The sequence below is a fragment of the Artibeus jamaicensis genome, unplaced genomic scaffold (assembly GCF_021234435.1).
Source record: "Artibeus jamaicensis isolate MK-2021 breed Jamaican fruit bat unplaced genomic scaffold, CSHL_Jam_final contig_685, whole genome shotgun sequence".
In the NCBI taxonomy this organism is placed as follows: domain Eukaryota; kingdom Metazoa; phylum Chordata; class Mammalia; order Chiroptera; family Phyllostomidae; genus Artibeus; species Artibeus jamaicensis.
Window position 1 is genome coordinate 25,718,928 of NW_026521924.1, and position 13,046 is coordinate 25,731,973.

General features: G+C 55.0%; 2 protein-coding genes across 2 annotated transcripts; one reads left to right on the plus strand and one right to left on the minus strand.

Annotated features, from left to right (window-relative positions):
• The first annotated feature begins 840 nt into the window (after positions 1-840).
• On the plus strand, positions 841-4,039 carry UBE2C (ubiquitin conjugating enzyme E2 C). Its single transcript, XM_037164718.2, has 6 exons — positions 841-1,020; positions 1,523-1,550; positions 2,303-2,389; positions 2,979-3,183; positions 3,291-3,350; positions 3,774-4,039. The coding sequence occupies exons 1-6, from the start codon at positions 920-922 to the stop codon at positions 3,833-3,835; spliced, it is 543 nt and encodes a 180-aa protein (XP_037020613.1). The 5' UTR covers positions 841-919; the 3' UTR covers positions 3,836-4,039.
• A 4,320-nt stretch (positions 4,040-8,359) lies between these two features.
• Positions 8,360-11,222, minus strand: TNNC2 (troponin C2, fast skeletal type). The gene is made up of 6 exons (XM_037164503.2): positions 11,122-11,222; positions 9,629-9,680; positions 9,345-9,488; positions 9,130-9,244; positions 8,842-8,978; positions 8,360-8,535 (listed from the first exon to the last, which is right to left on the minus strand). Exons 1-6 carry the CDS (start codon positions 11,122-11,124, stop codon positions 8,504-8,506), a joined length of 483 nt encoding a protein of 160 aa, XP_037020398.1. The 5' UTR covers positions 11,125-11,222; the 3' UTR covers positions 8,360-8,503.
• Positions 11,223-13,046: the final 1,824 nt, after the last annotated feature.

The following is a 13,046-nucleotide window of genomic DNA, read 5'->3' on the forward strand; positions in this document are numbered from 1 at the left end:
ATATTTAGAGATATGGGAAGGGAGGGGGAAAGAGGAGAGAACATGCAAGAGAAACGTCCCATTATCTTGCTTCTCGATTGGTTGGTTGCCTCTGGGTTCGCCCTCACCAGATGGAACCAGCAACCCAGGCATATGACCAGAAATCCAACGCTGACCATCTTTCCCTGCAAACGCCCAGCCCAGCCACACAGGTCTGGGCATGTTCCTCTATTCCTTCTTCACTCAACTAAGGTGTGGAAGTAGCAGAACATAATGGGTGGCACGACAGTGGGTTAATGATAGACCAGAAGAAAAATACAGTGGCTTTTATTACCGTCATTTTTATAGGTCAAAACACTAAAGTATTTAGACCTAAGGCAGCATATGAACCTCTTTCTTATAAAGAGTGTACCGCTAGACTGCTATCAGGCTCAAGTTTTTACCCTTCCAATAAGCCCAGGACTTTATAATGGGAAGAGGCAGGGGTTTCCAGCTTCAGGGTCTCAGACAGCGCCGCAGGGCAAGATTAAAGGCCCTCCCTTTCCCTGACAGTTGGGTCCTGGCTGGGTCAGCTGGATGCCACCGCAGGTGGCTAGGCCTTTGACCTAAAGGGACTCATCCCACGTGGATAGTTTCTTAGCCCTTTAATGGTCGACGTGTTCCGAAGGCAACCAATCCACTGTAGACTCGTTTTAATGGCAGCCCCTCCAGCCAATCGTCCCTCAGAAGTGGATTCCCGCCGTGCTAGTGCGTGAGTCTAGCGGTTGCACCCTGACAGCCCTCCCGCGCTGTCCATTGGCTGGATTAAACCCAAGCGAGCCACTGATTGGCCAGCACTCCCAGAGAGTTACAATTCAAATGCAAGCGGACTGCCCCGCAGTCCTGCAGTTGCAGTGGTGTACTCAGAGGTCTTGTGTCCGTCTCTGCCGGCACTGCCCGCATGGCCTCCCAGAACCGCGACCCAGCCGCCGCCAGCGTCGCTGCTGCTCGTAAAGGAGCTGAGCCCAGCGGGGGTGCCGCCCGGGGCCCCGTGGGCAAGAGGTGAGTGTTGTTGGACTAAAGCCGGGTGTGGCACGTCCTGGGCAGTGGACCCGAGAGCAAAGACTTCCGGGACCCCCTCGCCTCCTGGACCGGCTGAGATATGGGAGGGACAGACACTCTCTTAGAGACCCTCCAGAAGGAGGACAGAAGGTATAGGAATGCTGCCAGGATACTTCGCGGGTGAGCCACGATGAAGATGCCCCGGGGACCCTCGGTGGCTTTGTGGGGATGACGAATAACAATATTGAGATTTGGCGGGGGGAGAGACGCCAGAGGAGCAGTGGGAGTTAGGAACACGCTAGAATCGTGCTGTAAGGGCCTGAAAGCACGGAGACTCACTGGGACCCTCGAGTGGAAACAGGAGTGTGCCCCTAAGCTCAGTCTCCCCTCCGGGTAGGGGTAAGCTTCCATGACAGCTCCTTCACAGAGACCCGTGTGGGAGGAGATGGGACCATCCGAAGTCGTGGCCCATCCAGACTCCCAGGTGATGCCTTTTTTGCAGGTTACAGCAGGAGCTGATGACACTCATGGTGAGTGACTACCTGCCCAGGTCCCCAGCCAGTGGGTCCACCCTCCCACTTGTGCTCACGCTCATCAGCAGCCTCCTGCTGCACATCAGGCTCTTGGCTCAGACACAGGGGTAAAAAGATGAGTCCGGTTTGCTCTCTCCTGGGAAGAAGTTCATGTGCCCACCCACGCCTTTCTTTCGGCAGCCTCTGCTCCTCATCCCGTCTCCCCACAATGAAGTTACCTCTAAAGGACAGCTCCCAGAAGCCATGCGAGGCCTTCCCCTGGCCCCATTTTCCTGCTTTAGCCATGCCCAGCTCTCCACTCTTAGTATCTCTAGCCCTGTCGTTCCGTTCCTTGTGATGCTTCCGTCCTAGATGATCTTCTCTACATTAACCCTGAATATTCCGTTCAAGTCCTTCAGTGCCCATATTGTGTATCTCCATGGTCTGTGAATAGTCTCGGGGCTCTGTGTGGAACGGGCGCTCAGTGGCATGTTGAAAGGAATCAACGTTGGTTCCCAGCAACCAACACAGTCACTGCATAATCCCTCCCTCCTTAGCCTCTCCCTGAACCTTTATAATCCCAAACCTCCTCCCCAGAAGGATGTGTTCGGGGCCCCAGAGTCTAACCACTTCCTCAGAAAAGCCCATCGATGATTTGGCCTGACTGCTTTGCTTTGGATCAGAATGCGGTGGGATTAAAGGGTAAGGGTTCAGCCACTGTTCCGAGGAGTGTTCTCCGCAGCCCAGCAAGTGCTGTGTTTCCTCCCCAGATGTCTGGTGACAAAGGAATTTCTGCCTTCCCTGAATCGGACAACCTTTTCAAGTGGGTGGGGACCATCCATGGCGCAGCTGGCACAGTAAGTGTAGGGTTGGGCTGGACGGCTGTGATTTTGCGGAGTCTGGGGAGAGGTGGGAGGTGACATAATGCAAGTGGCAGCTCTGTTTCCAGCCTTTAGGCAAACAGGACACCCCTGTGCTCTGAGCCTGGGGCCTGGTCTCCCCTTCTGTATATTGAGAAGCTGGGTTTAAAGCAGGTCTTTCCATCTGAGATTCCTCAGAGGCCAGAGAGCAAGGAAAGGGATGGTGGACAAGCAAGAACCTTGGCCAAGGAGAGGGCACAAGTCTCCACCGGAGGGTGGCTTCCCATTGCTGCACACCCGGGCTTAAGAGAAATCAGAACTCCAGATCTGTGCCCCAGATCTCCTAATTTGTACATGTGAGCAACTAATAGTCTAATTAGACTAGAAAGCTCGGCCATGGTGACCCTCAGGTGCCACTTTACAACCCTCAGACCAAAGGATCCCCGATGTCCCCACCAGATATGAGAGAAAGCACCAGAACCACTGTAAGACTGTCTTCTGTCAGGTCCCAGAAAAACTCAGAGGTCCTGGCAAGCCCCTCCTGGGGGGCTCGGGCTGGGCTGCGAGCCTCCGTTTCCTCCCGCAGGTGTACGAAGACCTGAGGTACAAGCTCTCCCTGGAGTTCCCCAGCGGCTACCCGTACAACGCGCCTACAGTGAAGTTCCTCACACCCTGCTACCACCCCAACGTGGACACCCAGGGCAACATCTGCCTGGACATCCTGAAGGACAAGTGGTCCGCGCTGTATGACGTCAGGACCATCCTGCTGTCCATCCAGAGCCTGTTAGGAGGTGACTTCTGAGGCTAGCCCCGCCCCTGCAGCCTGGGAGCCCGTTGGGGCTCCCCCAGGCAGCCTCGTCCACCCCGCCCTGACCGCTCCTGTTGTCTTTGCCCACAGAACCCAACATCGACAGCCCCTTGAACACACACGCTGCCGAGCTCTGGAAAAACCCCACGGGTGAGCCCTTCCTCCTTCCTCCTCCGGCACCGGGTGATTCCTCCCCAACCTTCAAGGCTCCCTCAAACCAAAGGATCTCCGTGACTTGGGAATGTGTGCTAAGGGGCCAGGAAGCCTATCCTGCCTCTGCCTTGGCGTTTCTGGTTTCCCTGTTGTATATAAAATCAGAAAATGAACCCTGTGGGTTGAGGGGCTTTTTAAGTAGAAGGTAGAGCTTTGTGCAAATGACTTGCTCCCTAAGGCCCCTAGTCCCCTCCCCAGTCTCGTGGGAGACAGGAGGACTCACGGGTGGGCAGCAGAGGGAGAATCTGTTGTTCTGGGAGCTGCCCCCCAAACTCTGCCCGCCTTTGCATCTCTGCTGCACTCTTGCCCACCCTTACTCCTGCCCCCATCACTCACCAAGACCTCCCTGTTCTTTTCCAGCCTTTAAGAAGTACGTGCAAGAAACCTACGCGAAGCAGGTCTCCAGCCAAGAAGAGCCCTGACCCGGGCTGTCTGGCCCCTGTCCTTGTTCTGTCCTCTATTTTTTCTTTTTTCCACAGATAGTCTGTCCTTGCCTTGATTTCTGTATATGACTCTGTATCTTCCTTCAGTTGTGGTGTCCTATTTGTTTTATCTCTGTTTTTTAAATTAAGTCTCTGGTTGAACTCCTGTGATGAATATATTAAATAAATATATATTGGTGTGTTGTTGTTTTTTCTTTTTTTTTACACGTTGCTGCCTTGTAGTTACCCTAGAGTTGGGAGTACTGGGGCGGGGCGGGGTCAGGACCCTAGATCCGGGCTTCTCTCTCCCAGGAGAAACACGTGTCCTTCAAAATGTCCAGCCCATAGGGCCAACCAGTGGGGTGACTAGGATTTGTTCCCTTGTTGCCTTATTTTATGGCTCTACATCTGTCTCACATCTATAAGAAGGGTGTCACAAAATGCCTATTTCTTGGGAGTAGTGACCTGCTCCAAGAATGCTAGGGACTATTGCAGCTCCCCCAGCAGTGTGGAGGAGGCTAAACCAGACCACAGTCTGGGGGGTGGGGTGCAGAGGACCAGCCACCTTACCTTCTGACAGTAGGTGCTCTGGCCCTGAAAAAGGAGAAGGTGAGGGTCACCCTGCAGCAGACCCAGGGTCTGGAGAGACAGCCGGGGAAAGCCCCTTCCCTCCAGACAGCCCTCAACTCCCCCCTTGCCCCAGGTGCCCCACAGATGGCCCCATGCTCCAAGGGGGCACATTTCACTTCCAGCACTTCCTCCAGCTGCTGTACCCAGTGACTCTGAGGCCCACGGCCCCTTGGGCCATTTTTCCTCTGGGAAGAAACCCCTATGCTGACCAGCTGGGTCCCAGCAGAGGGGAAGAGCAGGCCGAGGTGATGGGCCCAGCCCATGACCTGCAGGAAGATCTCCAAGCTGGACAAACAGCACCCAAGTGCACTCCACCCCCACTCAGGTCTCAGCCTCCACCCACCCTGGGGTCTGCTCTGCCTGCAGCTGGTTGGTTGTACAGGCCTTGGGCAGAGGGGAGAAGACAGCAGGGAGCCCGTCTGAAGGTCCTCCCCCACCCCTTTTCTTACTCTGCTATCCCAGCCCCCTTTCCTGCCCCGCACCCCACCAAGCAGCCGCATGTGAGACCTGGAATTGTCAGATCGGGTGGAACTTGAGTGTCCTCATTCAGTTTCCTTATCTCTAAAATTGTGCACTTAGCTCTCTTTGGGGCTTGGAGCTGCGCTTCTCAATCTAAAGTGCTTATAAATCCACTTAAATTCTTGTTCAAATGTAAATTTTGCTTTAGTTGGTCTGGGGTAGGGCCTGAGATTCTGCATTTCTTGGGGGTTTTTTTAGTTGTCTTTTTATTTTTAGAGAGAGAGGAAGGGAGAAAGAGATGGAGAGAAACATCCATGTGTGGTTGCCTCTTGTGTGCCCCATACTAGGGACCTGGCCTGTAACCCAGGCATGTGTTGTGACTGGGAATCAAACTGGCAACCTTTTATTTTATAGGTGGGTGCTCGGTCCTCTAAGCCACACCAGCCAGGACCAAAAAAAAAAAATAAAAAAAACTGCCTAATTTCCATGGCATGGATCTTACCTATAACAAAATGCGCTCCATCGTCAAAAAAGTAGCGGACCAACATCAAGCTCATGTTGATGTCAAGATTACTGATGGTTATTGCCTTTGTTTATGCTGTGTTGGTTTCACTAAGAATGCAACAATCGGATTAGGAAGACCTCTTATGCTCAGTATCAGTAGGTCCACCAAATCCAGAAGACGATGGGAATCATGACCCGAGCGTGCAGACAAACGACTTGAAAGAAACAGTCAATAAATCGATTCCGATACCATTGGAAGAGACATAGAAAAGCCTTGCCAATCTATCCATTCCATGACGTCTTTGTTAGAAAAGTCAAAATGCTGAAGAAGCCAAGGTTTGGATTAGAAAAATTCACGGAGCTTCGTGGTGAATCGAGCTGATGGACACGAGCCCCCAGTCCAAGAAGCTGTTTAGGACTGAGTTTTAATGGTGACGAATAAAAACCCTGTCTGTGATCTTTTTTAAAAGGTATCATGATTATTATTCCTATTCACCTATTACAATTACTGAGTGTGTACAGGGTAAAGGCACTCGGCTTGGGGATAAAGCAGGGGAAAAGACACAGTCCTGCGCTCAAAGAGGTTGAAGTTCAAAGCGGAGACAGACATATCAACAGGTAGAGAGAGTGTCACACAGAGGGAAGGTTAAGAGCACAAACCGGGCAGGCAAAAGAACTGTGTTAGAATCCCCGCTCCACCCCCATGTTCCCTGTATACACATTTAGACTTAACCTCTCCGTAAAATGGGAGGTGAAGGAGCTTAGCTTGGCACATAGTGAGCACTCAATAAATGTGGGGTGCTAGACTCATGTGTTGCTCTGACAGCTGAGAGGTGGGGCACCTAACAAGGACTAGGAGGGTCAAGGAGAGCTTTCTGAAGAAGGACCATGCGGCTGAAATAAGAAAGCACACTCCTTGGAAAGCCAGAAGTTCAGGGGGATGGGCAAGAGGGGAGGAATGAACACCTGGGGAGTGGCGTGACGTCGGGTCACCAGGGGCTTGTGAAGCCATAGGAAAATGCTTGGGCTTTCTCTTGAGAGCAACTGGCGGCTAATGAAGCCTTGAACAGGGCAGGGACCGGATCAGACTTAGGCTGTTGCCTGTCTGGAGAGTAAAGGGCAGGGAGGAGGTTAACTGCTGTTCTCAACAGCCCGGTATGCAGTGGCAGTGGCCCAATTTGTAACTCGGAGCAGGCATGGAACGGAGAGGAGGGATGAAACGATAAGGAGATAGAGAACAGCAAGGCAAGTAAATTAGAGGTGGGATATGGGCTCCAGGATTCCTGGGCCGGCCCGCGTCTCTCAGGGTACCACCCCAAAGACAAGGCACACGGGGGAGCAAGATGGAGGAGTAGGGGAGCTTGTCTGTTTAAGGCAGGACATCCAGGTAGAACGGTCAACAGGTAAGGGCCTTGATCCCATTCCGCCACATAGCAGTATTCACTGTGTGCCTGGGCGCTGCACCTCTCCAGGCCTTAGTCTCCTCGCCTATAGAGATCATGAGCTCGTGTGCCTCTGGGCTGTGTGGCCAAAGCAGATAATACCCGATTGCTACCCCACCCCCGCACTGATTCTGAGTGGAAATAAAAACTGGGAACATGAAAAAAATGGGAGTTGGGAAGGGAGGGCTGAAGCCATGAATAACAGTGGAGTTCAGGGCTTCAGATGATAATGACATTTATAATGGCATATATTAAACATTGAGACTATGTGCCAGGTCCTGTTTTAAGTACTTGCCACACCTGAACTCCTTCTCACAACTCTGTGAGGTGAGTGCCACCATGATCAGATTTTACATGTTACAGATCAGGAAACTGAAGCACAGAGTGGTTTCATGTGTCACCAGGAGTGAGGAGTCAAACTCAGCCCGTGGGAAGCCAAACTACCCCTGTCCTTAATTAGCTTCGACCCAGCCTGCTGTGATTGGGCTGGGTACAAAGAACTGTGGAAGCCAGCCTGCAGCCAGTGACCTCGGGTTTCCGGGGAGGAGCCAATGGTATCTGCCCTGGGTCTTGGTGTCTTGGAGATGGTATCTGAGCTGGTTGAAGAATTTTCCAGGCTTACTAGAGGAGGAACACATTCCAAGGAGGGAGAACAGCATGTGCAAAGGCCCAAAGGCTCGAATTCGCATGCCCACGGTTCACAGCAGGAATGATAGATCGCCCAGTGTGGATGGAGCCCACGAGGGGATGGGAAGGAAACTGGATTTGATTCTAGAAGCAATGGGAAGCCTTGAAAGACTTTCAAAGGGGGAGTGGCCAGGTCAGATTTCATTTTAGCTAGATCATGCCGATGGCTTTGGAGGGGGCTGAAGTCAGGGAGACCAGGCAGAGGCAGGGGTCCAGGGTGGAGATGATGGGGTCAGAACCTCCGTCCTGGCTCAGTGTCCCCCTACCATCGCCTGCAGGAGGCCTAGAAGCCGCTCAGAACAGAGGGAATGGGAAAGACCAAGGGGGAATACTACTGCCTGGGATGGATGGGTACCCACTCCCCCATCCTCAACACCGTAGCCCGTGCCCGAGACCCAAAGGCTCCAGAAAGGAGGGACGGCACGGAAAGAAAGTTTCACCTCCCCCTCTCCAGGTTCAACCCCCTGCGGCGCCTTCACTTTACCCCAGGTCCCCAGCACCCTCCGCGGGCCCTGGGCTCTTTCCGACTCAAATCAAAACCCCTGCGGACTCCCTCCTGCAGTGCCAGGCGCCGCCGCAGCCTGTTCACTGAGTCGCACACGCCCAGCGCCAGCTGCGCGTGGCCGGGCAAGAACTTGCCGAGCGCGCCCAGCGCTGCCCTACCCTCGGCTCCGGCGACCTCCCACACCCCGCAGCTGGAGTCGCCTCCTGGAGCCGGAGGGCGCTCGGGCTGGCGCCCTGCATGGCGACCCAGGGCCCTCGGACACCCGTTCCTGGATCCTCCCCTCACTCAGGCCAAGCACTTTGTAACCTTTGCTTTTATTCCTTCTAGAAGGGCATCCCAGAAAGGGCCGCGCTTCCCACCCGGGCGGGGAATGACACTGGGCGGGGCGGAGCCCCCACGCCCGAGGGCCGCGCGGTCTCGGTGGAGGCTCGGGAGGAGTTCTTACTGCACACCCTCCATCATCTTCAGGAATTCTGCGGGAAAAGGAGGAACAGGCGGTCAGGGGGCCCCTCGGGACGCGGAGCGCCGGCGCGCAGTGTCCGGGGACGAGTGAGGCCCGGCCAGGGATCTGGCCGCACCGAGGGCGTGCCTGCGCGTTTAGCGATAAATTGCACAAAACCGCCGGGTCTCCCTGTACACCCGCGGGAGGAACTGGTCAGGCGACGCCCAGTCCCGCCCCAAGGCTGGGCGCCCGCTTGGGGCGCAGCTGCACCGGTGCCCCGCCCCGCACGCTTCCGCACTGCTCTACCTCCGGCGCCCCGCGCTCCCGCAGCCCTCACCGTCGAAGTCAATGCGGCCGTCGTTGTTCTTGTCCCCGTCTTTCATCAGGGATTCGATCTCCTCGTCTGTCACGTGCTCCCCGGAGGCCCTGAAGATCTCAGCCAGCTCCTCCGCATCGATGTAGCCGTCTGCGTTCCTTCGGGGCGACGGGACAGCCGCGCTCAGGGCAGGCGGGGGCTCACCGTGCTGGACGCCCCCTGCTGGACCCTCACCCCGAGGACCTTTGTGCCCCGCTGGCCAGGCTCGGACTCTGCCGCCCTGCCTGGGCTCCCAGGCCCCCAGCGCACCTGTCAAAGATGCGGAAACACTCGGCCAACTCCTCCTCGCTCTTCCCCTTCGCGTCCTCTTTCATCTGGCGCACCATCATGACCAAGAACTCCTCGAAGTCGATGGTGCCGCTGCCTGCGGGGGACGGGCGGTGAGCGAGGCTGAGTCTCAGGTGCCTGGGTACTCGCCTCGCCCCACCACCCCTGGGCCCCGCCTCGGAGGGCTACCCGCTCACCGTCTTCGTCCACCTCCTCGATGATGGCGTCCAGTTCCTCTTTGGTGGGCGTTTGGCCCAGCATCCTCATCACTGTGCCCAACTCCTTGACGCTGATGTCCCCGCCACCATCAGCGTCAAACATGTCAAAGGCGGCCTTGAACTCTGTGAGGGGAAGGAAGGCAGAGAGCCGAGGTGAGCCTGGCTGGACGTCAGCCCCACATCGACTACTCTCCCACGCTCCCCAGGCACCAACCATCCCCAGCACACACCACCCAGCAGCCAGCTTGCACTCTACCGCTCACCAGCGATCATCTCCTCGCTGAGGTAGGACCGGGCCTCTGCCTGCTGGTCCGTCTGCAGAAGACACAGAGTCAGAGGGCAGAAGGGGCAGCCCGGGGGCGCCATCTTGCCTTAACCTTGCTCCCCTTGCCCCCTGCCTCTGTAAGTAAGTGCCCCCCTTGGTCCTCGGGGAGCACAACCCCAAACTGTCCACAGCTTCTGCCAGGGCTCCTGACCCCAGATTTGGAAAGTTGGGAATGAAACAGATTATGCCCAAGGCCTCCTCACTTGTCAACCAGAGGTCAAATCAGGAACCCCCCAGTAACTTAGGCGTGTCACTTAATGTCTCCTCGTGCCCCCTCCTCTGCAGGTTTTCAGAGATAAAATGAAATGAAAGGAATTTGCCAAGTGCACACCATCCCCGCATGGTTTTCCCATTTCCCCTAGCTCCTAACAATTCCTCATATTTTCATAGGTGCTTAATAAAGATATTCTCAAATAAACAATGTGACACCATGTTATTGAGCACCTACGAAGTGTCAAGCCATTGACTAAGCTCTGGGACAACCCCCCCCCCCCCGGAGTCAGACAGGTCATCCCTCCCCTCCACAGACTTGCAGAGGATACAGGCACTGGAGTCAATGCCACTCACACCAGGCAGAATGCGACGGGGGGCTTGTGGGAGTGAAAATAAGATTTCTGTGGGGACTTCTGGTCACATCTAAGCCAAGGCATCTTGGCAGGGGGCTTTGGGCTGCTGCTGGTGGTGAGGAAGGGCTGAGGTGTCCAAGGAGTTCCTTAGCTTGCTGGCTGCTGGCCCTCCTCCTTGCCCCCCACCCTCCTTCTCTCCTCCTTGCCCATGCCAGGAGGGCGGGCTAATTTTAGCCTGGCAAGGGCAACAACAGCTGGCCTCCAGGGTTTAGTTACCCCTTGAAGTGTGGTGGGGAGGGGGATCTCAGAGGAAGGTGAGAGTCCCAAATCAGAAGCCCCATCTGGGAGGCTGGGGTCTCTCTAACCCTGGTCTGGCATCTTCTGTCCCTTCTCATCACCTTCGGAGCTCTTGGGGTCCTGCACCTGAGCTGGCTCGAGGCCCTGCAGGCCTTTCATCTTCCAGAGGAGCCTTTCTTCTCTCACTGGCCCTCGGAAGGTTTGGCCAGGCTTCCAGCCGGTTTGCTAATGACTCCCTCTGGCCCTCAGGATCCCCATCTTTACAAGCTAAAGTAGGCACACGCTGAGAGCCTCCCCTTCACAGTTCTCTGACCACCATTGCTGAGACTCTAGAGGGTCTGCAGGGGATCAGCATGCCTTCCGGATCCATGCCTGGAACATCCCAGCCCTGCCCGTCTAAGAGAAGTCCAAGGCTTCCTTCCCAGGCTTCATCCTGGGTGTCAGGCACCATCACATTCCATCTTCAAACATTCAACCTACTGGCCCACAGAGCACCCAGATCAGGCTCCAAAGAGGCCCAGAAGTGCTCCAGCGAGCAAAAAGGGATGGCGTCCCTTCTTGTCCTTACCATGGTTGCTAGTCACAGGGGCTCCTCTGCTGCGGGCCGCCTCCTCTGCACTCCACTACCCGAAGGTGTTCTGGCCTGCCCCAGTCCCTGAGACTTGTAGGGGCACTCTCTCCTCCCACCTCCCTACTCCCCAGCACTGGACACCCTGGCCAATCAGGTCCTGGGGTCAGCAAGCTCCCCTCCCTCCCAGCATCCTAACCCATTGCCTAATTTAGCCAAGGGCCCTTGCAGAGAAATTGAAGACTCGGAGCAGGTGGCAGGCCTTGACGTCCTAGATTCTTGTGAGGAGAACCCGCCCTGCTCCACTGCCTTAGCAACCTCCCCTCAAGAAGCACACCAGCTCCAAGATGGGTAAGGACAATCAGAATAGAGAAAAGCGAGGGTACATAGTGGAATAAGGAGAGCACACTCTTGAAGTCCAAAACCCAAGGTCCACATGTAATCTTGAACAGGTGGCAATGCTGCTCTGAGTTTCAGTTTCCTTATCCATGAGATGGGGGTGGTCCTTCACAGAGAGACCATGGCATACGGGAGCCCAGGTATAAATCCCCTAGCTTGTGCTAGTTACATGGGCTCGGTGCTTGACAAGGGGAATGTTCTGTCTCTGGACCACGGTCAGGGCTGTGGACAGGAAGAGGGGAAAGTGACAGCCACAGTCACTAAACCTCTACAATGTCCCACACACTGTGCTAAGCATTTTAACCTCATGCTGTCTGTCCTCCAGTACTCATCCTGTGAGGTGGCAACTATTATTATTTCTTTTTTTATTGGAGAGCTTTGCAAATCATAAAGGCCTATAGTCATGTCGGTGATTGTAATCATCCTGACTGAGGGGAAGCTGGTGCAGACAGTCCTCACGGGAATCATCCAGAAGGATAAAGGTATGCAGGTCTCCAGGAAACAGGGTGTGTGCACTTGGAGGAGGAATCAACATTGAACTCAGCTTCTTCTCTCAAGTTGACCTTCTCCAGGGAAAGGATTCTGGGGCCAGGAGGGAACCAGGAGAAGTTTCTCTAAGTAGGTGATCGAGTAGACGTCCCCTCAAGGGAGCTCCGTGAGGAAGTCTGGAAGTTCTCAGCTGGCCATCGGGGGAGTAAAGGGGTGGGTGGAGCAAGTCCAAAGGGGGCCCTGCCGGAGGGTCCACAGGGTCCAGGCTGGGTGTTGAGGGGTAGGCAACGCTCACGGTCAAGCAGAAAGAGCACTGAGACGACTGAGTAAGAACCTGGGGCCAGTGAAAGGGGGCTGGACACTAAGGAAGGCAGATGGACAGTGGCAACTGGGCTGCCCTCTTCCCCTATATATAGCCATTCCCAAGGAAAGCTCAGCAGAGCCAGGCCAGGCTAAATAAGGCCTCCCCAGCCAGGCAGAGGGCCAAGGGGCGACCGAACCTGGGGGATTCCACTTTGCACACAAACATTGGAACCAGTTGGTCCCTTCGGAACAGAGATTATGGAACTGTCACCAACCATTTGTTCATTAATTTGTTCCTTTCTTTATTCAGGGAAATAGACAAGGTCCAAACTCAGTGCAGCCCAGCAAGGGCCTACTTGCCTCTCCAAGCTCACTTGCCTTCCCTCCCCACCCCGCATGCGGTTCTGCTCTGTTCAGACTTGAATACTCACACAGCTCCAGACATCAGCCTTCCTACCCGCCAGGCCTTTACACATACTGGGTTTGTTGTCATTATTGTTGTTTTTTCTTCCAGGAATTTCCATCTTCCCTTTCTTCATCTGCCTGTTTTCCTATCATCTTTCTCAGCTGTAACATCTCTTCCTGCCCTGCCTACACCCAGGCCAAGGGAGTCCAAAGTGGTCTCCAGTAGCTTCCTCAGTCATAGCACTGAGCATGTCACATACGACCTGCTCTGAGTTCCGCAGACCAGAGCCAGTTTCCTGTTCACCGTCGCCTTCCCCAGCACTCAGCAC

Excerpts from the sequence above, each read along its gene's own strand:
- UBE2C (XM_037164718.2), top strand. The coding sequence starts at position 920 with ATGGCCTCCCAGAACCGCGACCCAGCCGCCGCCAGCGTCGCTGCTGCT. Across the intron at positions 1,551-2,302 it reads AGGAGCTGATGACACTCATG|ATGTCTGGTGACAAAGGAAT; the intron begins GTGAGTGACTAC and ends TTTCCTCCCCAG. Across the intron at positions 2,390-2,978 it reads TCCATGGCGCAGCTGGCACA|GTGTACGAAGACCTGAGGTA; the intron begins GTAAGTGTAGGG and ends TTCCTCCCGCAG.
- TNNC2 (XM_037164503.2), bottom strand. Across the intron at positions 9,489-9,628 it reads CAGCGAGGAGATGATCGCTG|AGTTCAAGGCCGCCTTTGAC; the intron begins GTGAGCGGTAGA and ends TTCCCCTCACAG. Across the intron at positions 8,979-9,129 it reads TGTTTCCGCATCTTTGACAG|GAACGCAGACGGCTACATCG; the intron begins GTGCGCTGGGGG and ends GTCGCCCCGAAG.